Source organism: Python bivittatus, unplaced genomic scaffold (assembly GCF_059951505.1).
Source record: "Python bivittatus isolate LINGU-HERP-01145 unplaced genomic scaffold, Pbiv_v1 ctg000020_np1212, whole genome shotgun sequence".
NCBI lineage: Eukaryota > Metazoa > Chordata > Lepidosauria > Squamata > Pythonidae > Python > Python bivittatus.
The window spans coordinates 122,900,555-122,916,753 of NW_028277030.1; the positions used below are offsets into that span (position 1 = coordinate 122,900,555).

The 16,199-nt window shown below is 37.0% G+C and overlaps 1 protein-coding gene across 1 annotated transcript in view; it reads left to right on the forward strand.

Annotated features, from left to right (window-relative positions):
- The window catches only part of SOS1 (SOS Ras/Rac guanine nucleotide exchange factor 1), a 61,499-nt gene that overhangs the window by 38,787 nt on the left and 6,513 nt on the right, over nt 1-16,199 (forward strand). The window contains exons 13-21 of the mRNA XM_007435606.4: nt 3,517-3,620; nt 5,621-5,843; nt 6,354-6,473; nt 7,016-7,178; nt 7,748-7,865; nt 9,026-9,198; nt 12,655-12,771; nt 13,511-13,775; nt 14,510-14,628. Of these exons, the coding sequence (XP_007435668.1) occupies nt 3,517-3,620; nt 5,621-5,843; nt 6,354-6,473; nt 7,016-7,178; nt 7,748-7,865; nt 9,026-9,198; nt 12,655-12,771; nt 13,511-13,775; nt 14,510-14,628 (1,402 nt within the window). The remainder of the gene's footprint in view (nt 1-3,516; nt 3,621-5,620; nt 5,844-6,353; nt 6,474-7,015; nt 7,179-7,747; nt 7,866-9,025; nt 9,199-12,654; nt 12,772-13,510; nt 13,776-14,509; nt 14,629-16,199) is intronic.

The window sequence follows — 16,199 nt, forward strand, 5'->3', positions numbered from 1 at the left end:
TCTTCTTTCATTTCCATCAAAGGAAGAAATAAATTCAGGTGTACCAGTTCAGAAAGCTTCCTGGGAATTCTTAAGCCAAGATAAATACAGAAACAAAACACAACCCAAACCCTAATTCTTGACCTAATTTTTGCTATGATCCAGTAGCATGGAATCTAATTTACTTCAGTTTGGAAAATGATTCAGCATGACAGTAGACTTGTATATTAATTAAATTCATGTAAATGTGTAAGTGACAATTGCCAGATCTTCAACCATCAATAGAAATTTCTGATCTGTCTATAAAATGTATAATCTGCATGTAGTAGGATCTAATATTCTATGTTTCCTGTATAATTCCATTAATGATTTCAGAATTTGTGTTTAAATAAGCAAGAGATTCTTAACACTAATTTAAAAGAAAGAGAAAAAAGTGGGCATTCTTGGTATGTACTTAGACATAGTTTTAATGAAGGTTAATTGATTAATACCATGAATCACTTCTCACTTAAATTTGAGAGAAATTTGAGAGAACAATCCAATCCAATTAATATTCCGGGGAAACACAAAATAAGTCAAAACCTGTCCCAAAATCTTCCAAGAAGTCATACCAAAGGCTTTCTCAATATCAAAAACAATTATTGCTTCTCTAATTTGTGAACTAAAGCAAGAACACTGATTAAAATCTAGTATTGTCAGAAGGCCCGTGAGAACAGCCAGGTTTTCAGTGACTTTCTGAATGTATCAGGGTGAGAGCTGTCTGGATTTCTGGGCAGATGTTGTTCCAGATAGAGAAGATATGCTTCCTGGGTCCCCAAAGATGGCATTGTTTTATTGAAGGGACTTGAAGCACACTGACTCTGCCTGATCGGCAGAAACAGAAAGACTATCCCTCAAATAGCCAGGTCCTTTGCTATAATGGGCATTATAGCACCTTGAAATGCACCCAAAAGCCAACTGGAAACCAGTGCAGCTAATGAAGCAGTGGCATTGCATGAGCATTGCATGGCGTGCCCATCACTGCTTATGCTATTGCATTCTGGACCAGCTGTAACTTCCAAATGGTCTTTAAGAGCATCCTCATGTAGAGTATATTGCAGTAGTCCTTTCATGAGGTGACTAGGGTATGAGTGTCTGAAAGGGCTCCCAAGCCCGGAATAGGTGTAACTGTACTAGATGAATCTGTATGAAGACCTTCTTGGCTACAGCTGCCATCTGCTCTTCAAGCAGGAACTGAAAGTCCAACAAAACCCCAGGTTACATGCTTGTCTCAAGTGGAGAAGTACAATTTCATCCAAGACTAAAGATGGAAATTCCCCAGAACAGAGGGGTCCAGATATCCTAAGCTACTCAGGCTTGGCACAATTGAGCCTGAGTCTGTTTCTCCCCTTACAAATCCACACAGCTTCCAGACACTGGGACAGGACCTCAACAGCATCACTTGGCCTTTGGTCGAGATATACAATTGGGTATCATCAGCAAACTGATACAGATCTCCCTGTGTAGGTAACCTGAACAAAACCTGCAGAGCTTTGAAAGAGCAGGAGTTAAAAGAACTGACTCCCACAGTCCAGTCTCCTTGCCGCAAACTGATGATACCTAAATGGAGATAATCTCACCCAGCAGTTTCATATAGATGCTAAGCAAAAGGGGCGAGAGCATTGAGCCCTGAGGATCAAAACAAATAAGAGATCCTGGGCTCAATCTCTCCCCCTCCCCACCAATAATAAGTGGGACAGACCACAAGGGAAGAAAGATGAACCACAACAACATGGTGACCCCTGTTCCCAGTCTCCCAGCTGGTCCATGATTGACATTATTGAAAGCTGCTGAGAAATGAATGGATGCACCACCCCCTTTCTAGCTCTACCAAAAGTCATTGACAAGCACAACTAATGCTGTCTTTGTACTGTATCCCAGACTGAAATGGGTCCAGATAATCTGTTTCTTCCAGGATCCTCTGATGCTGTTGTCCAACCACTTTGTCAACAACCTTCCCCAAAAAGGGAATGTTGGAGACTAGTCAAAAATTGTCCAGAATCTTTGGGTCCAATGATGGGTTTTAAGTTCATATTTAGCAGAGACCAAACATCTATATTGATTAGGAGATAGATGACAGAATGCATAAAGAGTTAATGTAGCTTTCCACTCTAGGAATTTAATATAGTCAGTAGGTGTAATGGACTGTGAGAATGACCTCGAAAGGTGGAGAGATGCTGCCTAGGTAATGACCTGATAAAAGGGGGAGGAGCCCCCAATTGAGTAATGGACAAAAGAAACTTAGAAAGGACCTTCCCTAACTGATCAGGCGGTAAATAAGGACAGCGGGAGATGTGTATTTTCGGACTTGCAAGATTCGGTTAATGTAGCCTATCAATGAAGTAGCTCATCTGGTTGTGTTTCCTCTCTGGTTTACTTGGGAGGGCTGACAGTAGGTCTTACAAGATTTGTATGTATTCAACCTAGAACAAATGCATTGACACCATCACATACAAAACAATTAGGCTTTTGTTCTGGAGAATCTGTTGTTGGACTGTTAAATACAAGAGTGCTTGAACTTGATCACCCAGTCTGGCAATAAATATTAAAAATGATCTTTTTCATCTAATACTTCTTCAACAGCTTAGAAAATCTCATTCAAGTGACAATACATCTTGCATGTTTAGAATTAAAATGCAAATTAAAAATTTATATAATCCTCCCATACTCCAGTTAACAATACTTCATCTGGCATAAAGTGCTGCAGCCAAATAGTTGCCATTTCTCCCTCTACATTCATGCATAAGCACGCTGTTCATATATGCTGGTTTCTTGTAGCTTTGGATTACTAATACACTTTCCATGATGTTTTGGAATAACCTAGCTGTCAGATAACTTTAAGTGAGTTTCTTTTGTAGAGAACAATATTTCTTAGTTTTACAAGAATTATGATTGGTATATGATTCATTGTGACAAAGAGCTAAAGCAATGAGTTATCACAAAAGGATAACTGTTTTGGGACATTAACATAGTGGATCCTTCATAGTCTTCACAAAGTGTAATCTTGCTGCTGTGGGACCTTCAGTTTACATATGGTTGGTATTGTTGAATCTTCTTACAAACATTAAGTTTATTTGTATAATTTTGCAGTTCTGAAGAAAGTCTTTTCATGAAAGTCCAGAAATTGAATCTTCTTACAGTTATAGTTTCATTTAATTTCACTAGAAAATATATGCTTTATTACAATCTCTAGAGACAGAATTTTTCTGTGGGAGATCTACCTTTTCTGCACAATAGAGAGTGTTAGGCAGTGATCAGCTTGCTGCACACACTTGCCTCTTAGTCCAAGTATTAGAACTTGGATGGGAGATTGCGTAGACTAGAAGAACCACTGTTCTCATCCTTTTCCAAGGATGTGTGCTACTACTATCTATGAGTTGCTGCAATATAGCATTGTATCATTTGTTGTAAACAGAAACAAATTGCAGCCCCACTAAGTGCTGTTTAAAATATATTGAATAAATATTGATCTCAAATATTTAATCATTTATGTTGCAGAGTATTAAATGTATGTCGACACTGGGTGGAACATCATTTCTATGATTTTGAGAGAGATGTAGATCTTTTACAACGATTGGAAGAATTCATTGGCACAGTCAGAGGTATTTGATGACCACAAATATCTAATATTTGTATTTTCATTGAGTGTAGTTTTCATAGCTGTTCCTTATTGGTGAAATTGATTCCATGTAATGCCATGTGAGACAGTAACTGTGTGCTAATACTTGACTGGCCATGCTGTTAGCTTATTAAAGCAAGTGTTTCAGATCTGCTCTGAAGAAGCTAGCAAAATGTCAGCATGTATTCATTGTCTGACATGGAATTACAGCGGTGTCATTTCCCCAATACTCATGTTTATTTCTTTATGGGCCTTTTAATAAGTCATGCCTGGTTTGTTGGTCAGCCATTAAACAGTTTAGTTTAAGGAAAATAAACCTAAAATACTTTTTAAACAATGGAATCTTAAATATAAAGTATCAGCCCAACTCCAGATAATCACTCATAATTAGAAAAAATAACTCTAAAGTACTTTATAATTCGGTATAATAAGCATCCATAGTGAAAAAGCCCTGTAGAAGTTGACTTGAATTTGATTGATTGATTGATTGATTGATTGATTGATTGATTGATTGACTGGATAGGAAGATTGTGCTTTTAAAAGGAATCTCCCTGATCAAAACAACAGAGATCCAAGGCATTTGTTATATTTTAATTTATGTAGGAGCACGCCAGAAGCATGTCCACACACCAATCTTATGTTGCTCCTTTCTTATGCTGATGCCAGTTTAACTCTAAGCTAGTTTATGAAAAGCTTGTTTGGACAAGGCTGTTACAGTCTCCCATTAGACATTTCCCTTCCTGCTCTACCTTACCAACTTTCCATTCTAGAAAAGCAATTATCCATTGCTTTCTTTCTGTGGATGGGTCTTACTAGACATATATATCTTGTATGTGTGTGTGTATATGTATACAAATAAACAGAGAGAAAGTTAAATTTCTATATACAAAATCAAAGTATCAAAATGCACGTATATGAAAGCAAAACAACCAGCTTAAAATAAAAATTCCTTTCTTGCATTTTCCCAGTTTGGCTCAAAAAGTTGTGCTGCATCTGCAGTTGAGAAACAGGAGTCTCAATAGCATATAGTTACATCACTTGCCTGACATGTAGAATATCACTGGTGTGAAAACTGGCTTTTTTTAATTACTATTTATCTTCCCTGAGCTAGCTACTTTTCCACTGTTACACCATTTCATCATTTATCAATCACTTGAACTAGAAGGCTTCCACCCCTGGAAAATTTATTTTAAAAAAAATGTATTTCAAAAGAAGTCCAGGGGAAATGTAGAAAGTGCAGGAAAAGAAAAATAGTAATTAAAAAGCAAACTTGGCAAGTCTTACAATCACTCTGCTACTGAGACTCCTGTTTCTCAATACTAGCTGCAGCAGACCTTATAACAGAGCTACTCTGTGCAGTAGCCAATCAAAGTACATGGGGTTGCCAGAAGAAAGTAAAGCACAGCAGGCAAACGAGACAACATTTGAGTGGGCAAGAGCTGGAAAACACTTTCAACATGAGCAAAGGTCACAGCCATGGAGGATGGAGGTGAGTAGAAGACCTGTCCTCCATGAATAGTTGGCAACCTAGAAATGTGAATATATCGTAAGCCTTACATATTTTTATCTCATACTATAGGGCCTTCTATGTTTTAAGCCTAAAACTGACAGTGTAAAGCTTTCATTCTCTAATGCAATCATTACAGTGTCTTAGTTGGAACTGCTGTGTGACATGGCATTTTTGCTTGTTATGGAGGTTTATTTTGTGATTTAATTCAGAGATGATTGAGATAAAATAGGATACCAACGTTTTCCTCTATACAGCCAGTTCTTACATGCTTCTGCATGTATTTTTTCACATGTCAGAAAAGGAGGTTTCCCTTTTTCAACAAGTAGCAGTTGTAATTTGGGACATTTTAATGTAAAGCTGGGCTAGCTGAAATTCTTGCATTCTTTTACCAATGATCTTGTGTGTGAAATAAGCACTTAATTTTTAAAACTTGCTCTACAGTGCTGTAAACATGTTTCTGTACTCATTCTCAGGTAAAGCTATGAAAAAATGGGTTGAGTCAATCACGAAGATAATTCATAGGAAAAAGCAAGCACAAGCCATTGGGCCAAGTCACAACATTACTTTTGAAAGCTCACCACCTCCAATTGAGTGGCATATAAGCAGGCAAGGACAAACTGAAACGTTCGACCTGCTCACTTTGCATCCAATAGAAATTGCCCGACAGCTTACTCTACTTGAATCAGAACTTTACAGGTAGTGCCTTTTTTCCTTTGAGATTTATGATTCTTTATTAGAATATAGACCTGTCAAATATTTTTTTGTCGTGGGTCTTTCTGCCATTTATTTTTATTAGCAGAGTTATTTGTATTTCATTTTCTAGGGTATAATTGCCTATATTTTTAATGTACATTTAATACAGGCAGTAATTAAAAGTGAGAATATCTTTTTGTATGTTGGGTATTGTATATTATTCATTTAATAAAATTAAAATAATGGTTTGCAAGGTCAAAATTTCTTTGCATATTGGTGACAAATTTGAAATATAAATAAATAAATAAAGCCAGCCAGCCAGCCACTAATGGCTATGGAGAGAGCTGGCTATTAAACCACATGCTTTTCTTTCCATGAACAACAGAAGCTGTTCAAAAGAAACACTGCAGATCAGTTCATTTATTAGTCTAATTCAGAATTATTGATTTAAGTGGAAATATTTTTGATGAAAGACCAGTTAATCTTACCTTATTTTGAATTTATGTTTGGTAGAGCTGTGCAGCCATCAGAGCTCGTTGGAAGTGTATGGACAAAAGAAGATAAAGAAATTAATTCTCCTAACCTGCTCAAAATGATAAGACATACCACTAATCTTACCTTGTGGTTTGAAAAGTAAGATTAATTTGATTCATTGATCAGTGTTGGTATTTGCATGGTTCCTATGATGTAACGTAGCAGAGACTGAGTTCTAAGCAGGAAAGAATTACATCAAAAGCCGTTGTTACTTATATTTTCTGTGGTTTGTATCAAACAGCAGCAGATAATATTAAGTTATGTATTGGTACTAGACCAGTTTTGCAGTGGTATAGGTGCATTGAATGTCATTACATTAGTCATTATCCTCTACTGTACTTTGGGTGAGTTCTGCTTTAGATGATTTTTTTTCAGTTGAGAAATGTATTTAGTTCAGTGACTGTTGACACAGAGCAGAACCTTTTGAAATCAGGTACTTCCCTGTATGTTATAAAATGTACATTACTTCTGCTGTGTATGGATAGTTTCCTTTTAATTTGAAAAGAAATGGGTTTCAAGTTCAATTAAGTATTTGGAAAAGACTGAATTAGGTCACACTTCCTTGAAAAAGAATTTGTGATAATGCTTTTACATTACTAATAATTCAAGAAGAAATTTAAATATGCTGTCTGTATATCTAGATGCATTGTAGAAACAGAAAACCTAGAAGAAAGAGTAATGGTAGTATGTCGGATAATTGAAATCTTGCAAGTTTTTCAAGAACTAAACAATTTTAATGGCGTTCTTGAAGTCGTCAGTGCTATGAACTCTGCACCTATTTACAGACTGGATCACACCTTTGAAGTAAGTGAAATGCAGATCTAAAATGATAGTTAAACTACTTCTACTTGAGATAGATAGTATTTTTCATTAAAGAAACTTGTTTTTTAAAATATATGTTTGGTCTGAACATTAGAAAAGTTAATTAAAACCTTTTTTTCCTCACATAGAAATCATCTCTAGTCTGAATTAAAACAAAAGAGTAACACAAATATTTATTTTATCCCAGTTACACACAACAAAAAAAACTCTGCTTTGTGTTTTTTATCCAATTTTAGCTCTGCATCAGATCCCCTATTTTTGTCTGAACCAATCATGGTTCTCTTCATGATCGAAAGCACTGTTTTAATGACCTTTTCTTTCCATTGAAAACAAAAGTTGAGAATAAGGAAGGAAATAAAACAATATAGGCAGATCTTATCGCCATTTTGAACATTAAGATTTTTCTGCATGGAAAGCATTGTGCAAGGAAGGGGATTAATCCTGTAGATGGATTCACACATTTTAGCCAGGCTGGGCAGTCACCTGTAATAGTACAGTCAGTGATTTTCTGTTGGCAAAATGTATCCTCACCTTTCTCTGTATATCTTCAGCAAATGCCAAGCCGTCAGAAAAGGATTTTTGAAGAAGCTCATGAATTGAGTGAAGATCACCATAAGAAATACTTGGCAAAACTCAGGTCCATTAATCCTCCATGTGTGCCTTTCTTTGGTAAGTAGGATTTTATTTGTGATAAAGATAAAATCACAAATATTGATGTATAAAGAATATAAACTGTAGAATCAGTAAATGGGAACATTTTTTGCTTAAACATCTTGCCTATATTTGCTGTTAATTAGAATGACTGTAAGTATCAAAAGCACATCCAACTTCAGTATCAAAAATTCACTCTGAACACATTTCAGTGAGAAGAATTGGTGTGATTTTTCAGATATTTGCAAGCTTTAGTGTCAAAGCAAATTGCTACCTAGATTGTTTAAAAATATGTGTATTTTAATGTGCTGTGTAACTGAACTGGAAAAACCTTGAGAGTAGAGATGAAGATACACCAGATTGTTCTATGTTTATTTGGCCCAGCAAAATATAATATCTCTGTGTTCTGACAAAGAGCTGATTTGCTGTAACTATCACAGTGTCATATACCATAGGTTTTTTATATCATGAATGAGCATATCTGCATATCCCTTTTTTTCTATCTTTATACCCATGTGTCAGTACTGAAGGTTTCCAAGACCTGTCAAACTATACTCTCCTGTTACACTGTAGCTTGAAAACTAATTTAATGTCTTATTAGAAACTGAGATGGGTTAAAAAGCTTATAAATTAAGCATCAGTACCAGGGAAAAATGGAAACATGTGGAGATGAGTATACTGAAAAGGTATTTATAGTTAGGTTTGTTTATAGCCTTTACTGTTGGAGCATGAGAACTAAGGGGTGATTCTAAAGACTTTATAAACAAGATTCTGGTAAGGAGTATGAAATAACTTAGATAAAGTCAGTAACTATTTCGGGCAATACTAAGTTGTTATTTGGCTCTTTTTTCTCCAGCAGAAGAATGGAATTCCATTTCTCCTGCACAAATCCAAAATTGGCTTTTCAGGATACAGATATTGATCTGGAGAAGGGGAGATAAAGTTCTGAAGAAAAGACAAGTCAATGGGGAATTTTGGAGGGAGAGTTTGGTAGCCTAGCCTAAGCGTTGCTTATAGAAAGCGCAATTTATTGGCAAAATAACTTAGAGATACCCTTCAGCATCACCTTGCAGCTACACAAGTCTCTTGGTAGTATGTTGAAATATTCCATGCCAAAAAAATTATTTTTTTATTAGAAAAATATTACATTGTGCATTTTTGTATATTCACTATTATAGGAATTTATTTAACAAACATTTTGAAAACAGAAGAAGGCAATCCTGAATTTCTAAGAAGACATGGAAGAGAGCTTATCAACTTTAGCAAACGGAGGAAAGTGGCTGAGATAACAGGGGAAATACAACAGTACCAAAACCAGCCATACTGCCTAAAGGTAGAACCTGACATCAGGGTAAGTAGCAAGTTTTACTCCTTCAGGAACAGCCTCCTTATTGGGTACTGTGAGCAAACAGGATACAAATTGAAGCCTCTATGTAATGTTATATATTTGCATTTTTAAAAATAGTAGTTGTATTTCAGTCTCTTAAGTGATTCTCCTACAGCCTTTCTCATCATTGGTCTTGAATGAGGTTTAACAGCAGGAGCAATCTTACAGTTCCCAATAAACTGCAAACTGAATTTTTCCTTTGCTATACAGGCAGTCCCCAAGTTAAGTATGCCTTGACTTATGTACATTTAACTTTGTGGAAAGAGGCACAAGAAATGGTGAACATAATTTTGTGGATGCAAAAGTGGAGGGTGTGATTTTTGCAAATGTGCAGAACAGCAGCTGCCATGTTTGCAAATACATATACAGTAAGTGTGCATGAAAATTCACAAGGATTCTTGGAGCAAAACTCCTCTGTAACCCAGGACTGCCTCATCTACCAAGTGAATATGGAAAAGGATTTGCTTAAAGCGATCCTCAAGTCTGCTCTCACACAATTTCTTTCAGAGTCCTAAATCTTACAAAAAATTGTAAAAGTTGTAAAAACACATTGGTCAAATCTTAGTGACATTGATCATAAGTACTTTTAGCTGAATCCTATGGAGATTGACAAAAATCCTAGCAGTGAGGACCTCAGGTAAAAATTTGTGCACTGTAGAAATAAGTGGGTCTGTTGGGGGCCTATTAAACGAGACAGTGAACAGTCAGAAAGAATACAGGTAATCCTCGCTTAATGACTGTAATTGGGACAGGCAACTATGACACTATGTAGTGCAACATCACGTAACTGTGCTGACTTATGATGCCAGCTGTGGCAGTTCTGGTTGCCATTATTAAGCAAATCCTGCTGTCAGGCCCTGCACAGTCATTAGGTGCAGTGTCACATGATCACTGATCAACATTTGCGACCTGTTGGCTTCCCATTGACTTTGCTTTTTGGAAGCTGGCAGCGAAGATCGCAAATGGTGATCACATGACCACAGGATGCTGTGACTGTCATAATTGTGAGCCGGTTGCCCAGCACCCAGTTCGCAATTGCAGGGATGCTGTGATGGCCATAACTATGAGGACCGGTCGTAAGTCTCCTTGTTCAGTGCTGTTGTAACTTCAAGTGGTCACTGAACAGCAGTCATTAAATGAGGACTACCTGTACTGATGATAAGTTCATGGCCTTCATTGTGTAGAAAATAAACAAGATTTATTTATTTATTTCATGAACTTTAACTACTACATCAAAGTTGATTTTATGTAAAAATATTAGATCAGACCATTACCCACCAAAAGAGAATCATTTCTACCTCTTTACCTAAAGTGGGTAGAAAAAAGAGGCCATTTATGGTAATATAAGTAGAGCTTACGTTTGATAAGCATCAGTTGCTGGAATTTGGCTCAATAGTTTTGCAACCAAAAATCTGCTTATGTGTATCTTCAGGTCTTGAGAAATATGTTCTTGCAATATTTTGCCTAAAAGTCTAATTAAAAACAATTCTAGTGTGGGAAAAACAAAAGCTACCACTGTGGCTGACAAAAATCTTAGTGAAGTTCTAAGAGGGGAAAAAGAATACATATAGGCGGTGAGGAAAACAAACAGGTCACTAAAGAAAAGTACAGATAGCCAGTAACTATAGAGAGGGTGTTGAGAAAGCTAAAGCTCAGAATGAGGCAAGGTTGATGAATGATGTTAAGAACAACAAAAAGAGCGACTTCTGATACTTTCCAAATAAAAGAAGAAAGAAGAATCAGCTTAGTAGCTGCTCAATGAAAACAACAAAATACTAACAGATAACAAAGAAAAGGCTCAGCTTTTATTTTGGATCAGTTTTCAACAAAATTATATATATTCCTTGGGAAATTTCGAAGAGCATTCTAGCATATTGAAGAAACAAGCTGATGTTCTGGATGAACTTTTATCTATTATCTTTGAGAAATCCTGGGGAACTAATAGAATATTAAATGATGGATCAGAGCAAATCTTGTTCCTATCTTCACAAAATGGGAAAAGGACAATCCAACTGATCAGTTAGTCTTACAACAATGCCTGGGAAGGTTCTAGAGCAAATGATAAAATAATTAATCTATAAGCACTTTTGATGCAGTGCAGGAATTTCTCAGGAACAAAACTTGCTAGGCTAACCATATCACATTGTTTGAGCAATTTTCATACTGTTTCAAGAAAGCAAACAACCTGCTCAGAGAGCACCAAAGACTCCACAGTTCAACCCTGAGCTACAGATATTCTCTTCTGTTATGATTTCAGCAAAGCATTTGACACAGAATATCCCATGACATTCTGATTAGCACATTAATTATGGGCTGGATAGCATGACACTTAAGTTGATATGTAGCTGGCTGAAATCATTACAGAAATTGTGCTAATCAGTGCTACTTCATCAAACTTGAATGAGGTACTGAGCCAAGGGCAGTCCTGGACCCTCTACTCTTTAATGTTTTTATTAATGATCTAGGTAAATAAATGGGAAAGTTTATAACTATGATATAGTTATATCATGATAGTTGAGTCAGATAATACACTAATTTAGATCTGCACACTGAGCAGGCAGTTGGAAACAACAGCCTAAATGGTTTTCCAGCAATGATTTTGTGCACTACACTAGTATCTAAGGTATAATTATAGCCAGTTCCATCTCGTTCATGGCCTGTTCTGTGAGAGGGCCTGCCTCCTTGATAACTGTTAATACAAATTAAATATTGGAAGAATTGTTTTTAGTTATTTCAGTGGGTCCTTCAAGTCTGATTCATTTGCATAAGTGTTGCTTTAAAAGCAGGTAGGAGGAAACACATTTCTATAAATCAGTCCAGTAACAAAAAGTACTGCCATCTTCCACTTCTAGCACTACAGATGTCTGCAACGACAACAAAGGATGTTGTTAGTTTGCATCCTTTGCCTTAAAATCACTGTTTTTTTGTTTGTTTGTTTATCTGCACTCAGTCGTTACCGACTCTGCAGTGACTGCTTGGACAAGTCCTTTTGCAGTTTTCAAGGCAATTGTTTCAGAAGTGGTTTGCCAGAGCCTCCTTCCTAGAGCAGAGCCCAGCTGGCGAGCGCAGGAGGCAGGGTTTCCGTTGCTTTCGCGCCCTTTTCGGGGCGCGCGGTTTTTCGCGCTTACCAGCAACTGCCCCCGACTCCTTTTCTGCAAGGCGCCGCCAGCATTTTTCCTCCCACCGGAGTGAGAGTACCCACTTACAGTATCTACTCATGTGAGTTTTCGAACTGTTGGGTTTACAGGAACTGGGGAGGAAACAGGAGCTCACCCTGCTAACGCGAAGGCTGGACTCGAACTGCTGAAGCGTCGACCATTTCTGGCCGGCAACTTTCAGTGTCATTAAGCCGCTGCGCCACCGCGTTCCCCCCAAATCACTGTTACATTATGCTAATCTTCCTGAATGTTTTGGTTTTAGAGATTTTTTGAAAATTTGAATCCAATGGGAAATAGCATGGAAAAAGAATTTGCAGATTCTCTTTACAACAAGTCCCTAGAAATAGAGCCACGTAATATGAAGCCACCTCCAAGATTTGTGAGTATTCAGTGTTTACTATTTACTTGCTATAAATCACTGTTTCTTTTCTTTTTTTTTAAGGACAGTTTTACAGTAAAGGAACCAGGAGTCAAATATGTCACATACTAGCATTTGGTAAGGTAGCAATGAAGGCTTTGGAAAAGATATTTGGATGCCATGACTTGTCTGTATCTACAAAGATCAGAATTGTGCAGGCAATGGTTTTCCCTATGGCACTCTACGGATGTAAAAGTTGAACTCTGTAGAAGCAGGATAGAAAGGGTATTGACATTTTTGAACTCTGATGTTGGATAAGACTCCTGAGAATACCACTGACAACCAGAAAAGCCCCAAATAAATCCATCATAGAACTAATCAGTCCATAGTCTCACTTGAGGCACATGACCAGGCTGAAATTATCATATTTCATCGGGACACATTATACAAAGACCTAATTTCCTTCAGAAGTTTGTAATTATAGGAATAGTGAAAGGAAAAAGGTAGATGACCAGCAGCAAGGTGGATTAATTCAATTACAGTGACAATGGGTGTACCACTGGGAGATCTAAAGAGCCAGGTTGGGGATAGACCTAGCTGTGTGGTCACAAGAGTTGACACCAACTTGATGGCACATAATCAATTACTTGTAGAACAACACAAACACAGTATTTTAAAAGGAGAACTGGAAATGAAAAAAGTAAAAAAAAGGTTCAGATTAACTCTGTGTTCTTATCATTTCTGTTTTGGATTCTTTCAGCCTAAAAAATACAGCTATTCTCTCAAATCTCCGGGTATTCGTCCATCAAATCCAAGACCTGGAACCATGAGACATCCAACACCTCTGCAACAAGAGCCAAGAAAAATTAGTTACAGTCGTGTTCCTGAGAGTGAATCAGAGAATGCAGCTTCTGCACCAAACTCTCCAAGAACACCGCTCACCCCACCCTTGCCATCTTCCACGTCCAGCACTACAGATGTCTGCAGTGTGTTTGACTCTGATCCCTCTACACCTTTTCATTCAAGTAGGTGCAACAACAGGGTATGATGTTCTCTCCCATTTTCATGTTTTTGGCCCATTTCATTTCTATTTGTGTTGTGATAGTGCTAGATAGTATAAGAATAAATGAGATGGTGTTTATATATGAATAGAATCTACTGGGACTTTTGATTTAATTGATGCTTTTATAATTTATCATCATCATTTAGAAAATAGGGAAACTTAATACTCAAGTAAAGCAGTCCTATTTACCACTGATGATAGCTGTTAATAACTGAAAAAAGTTACAAGAATAATTGTTTCCTTCATATTTCATTTTCCAAAATGAATTTCACAAAATGCATTGAGCTCACAAAGGATAAATATAAATCAGATAATTTCCCAGTACCTGTTTTCATGAGGATCTCTCCTAACTAATTAATATCCCACACCTGGATGTCTTCTGTTGTTTTGCAAAGTTTATCAGCCTTATTTGGTTTAATTTAACTTCGTTTTTAATGGTGATTTTTATTATGGTTGTATGTTTGTTGAGTTTATATTTTTATTGTGTTTTATTGCTGTTTTTAATTGTTGTGAGCTGTGCAGTCACATGTGAGATGGGTGGCTATACAAATCTAATAAATAAATTTAAGAATCTGGTTCTTATGAAATTGACATGGTATAACAGAAATTCAATACATAAATGAAAACAATTAGTTTTTATATTGTATATTTTACTCTGTTTAGAATAGGCCATTCAAGGCTTTCATATATCCTCAGGGTCTGCCTCGGTATCCTCCATCAGTTTTCCCAAAAATTCTGAAGAAATTACTGTTCCTCCTCCTATTCCTCCCCGAAGACGTCCAGAATCTGCTCCTGCAGAATCTTCTCCGTCAAAGGTAATTTTTCTCTGTTTCGCTTAGCAGAAGTAATAAGTTTTCTGAAATTATTTTTAAAAGATATAGTATAGGGTATATATTGCGTGCAAAAGGTTAGGTGCATCCCAGTCAGAATGTTTGTTTTAGTGAATTCTGAAGCGACCAGATGCTGACACAACCTCTGTGTGGTACAAAGGTAACTGTACCATTTATTTAATTGTTTATTTTGTTTATACACTGCCAGACTTGGAAAAGACTCCCAGAGTTTGCATCATAAAAAACATAAAAACATAATAAAAATCTAAAAGCCAATAAAAGTACAAAACTACCATTATAAAATAAGCACAATAGTGACCATTCCCCATAGGCTCTCCAAAATAACTGTCCGTAACAGGTCCTGGAAGGCCAAGAGTGATTCCATTTGACTTTCCAAACAGCAGGTTAATTAAGTGTGGGTTGAGTAGTAGACTCATAGTTGAATGAATGAATGAATGAATGAATGAATGAATGAATGAATGAATGAATGAATGAATGAGGACACCTGGCTTGGCAGTTTGATGTGATTGCCAAAAAGGCAAGTGCAACTTTAAGGTTACATCAGTAAAGGCAACAAGAATGGTTTAAAAGGTTTGGAAATTATTAAAGTCTTACAAGGAGAGACTGAATGAGCTGGGTAAGTTTTAGCCTTGTGAAAAGGTGACTGAAGAAGCCATAATGAAAAGTCAGGGGCCATTTTCTGTCATTCTGAAGTGCAAACCATGGATTGGCAGCTTTCTTTGCAAGAATTAAATGTTCTGGCTGTACTTATGACACCTTTTTGTAAATTTTTGCAGCATTGACTAAGGAGAGGAAGTGTCATTAATTTCACCTTTAATATTTAGTGCTCCCCCCCCCAAATTAAACCAAAACAAAGTTTTAAGCAGTACTTCTGGCCATAATGGCTTCCGCTGTTCTTATGCAAATGGTTTTAAGCTTTCGTTGGTAACAAGCATTGTTATAAGAAGATTGACTGTATGAAATGCTTGACAAATGCAAGCTTTTAGCTTTTTCTAGAATGTGCAAAATACTCTATGCTCAAACAGTTTCATGCATGGACTAGCTGATTTTGAATGATCTGTGGCCAAACTGAAACATGCATGCTTCAATGTTTTACTCTGTATTTAGGGAGAAATGGGCCTGCTTTCATTTAGATACAGACAGAAACATGGTTGCTCCATGGTTGAGAGACTGGGGGCTGTAAGACTGGGAAAAGGGAAAAGGTGAGGAAGGGTTCCTTAGAGGTTGCATGTGTAGACATTGATGGTGGTGACTAAGGGAAAGGAAGCTGGTAGGAAGATCGGGGTGGGTGGGTTGATGGGATATTATAATAAGCATTCCTTCCTGCTGAGACCATTGCAGTTAGAAAGAAGTGCCCAGGCCATTACATTGCCAACAACAGTGGCTCGGGAGGGTAGAAAGGGAAGGTACTAGGAAGACTGGGGACATGCATAAGCTGACTTTGTCTGACTTGCTGCATAAAATCATGTTGGGATCCCACTGGATTTTGTTGCAACCAAAAACTGGAACAAACAGAATCATGGCTGATATGAAAG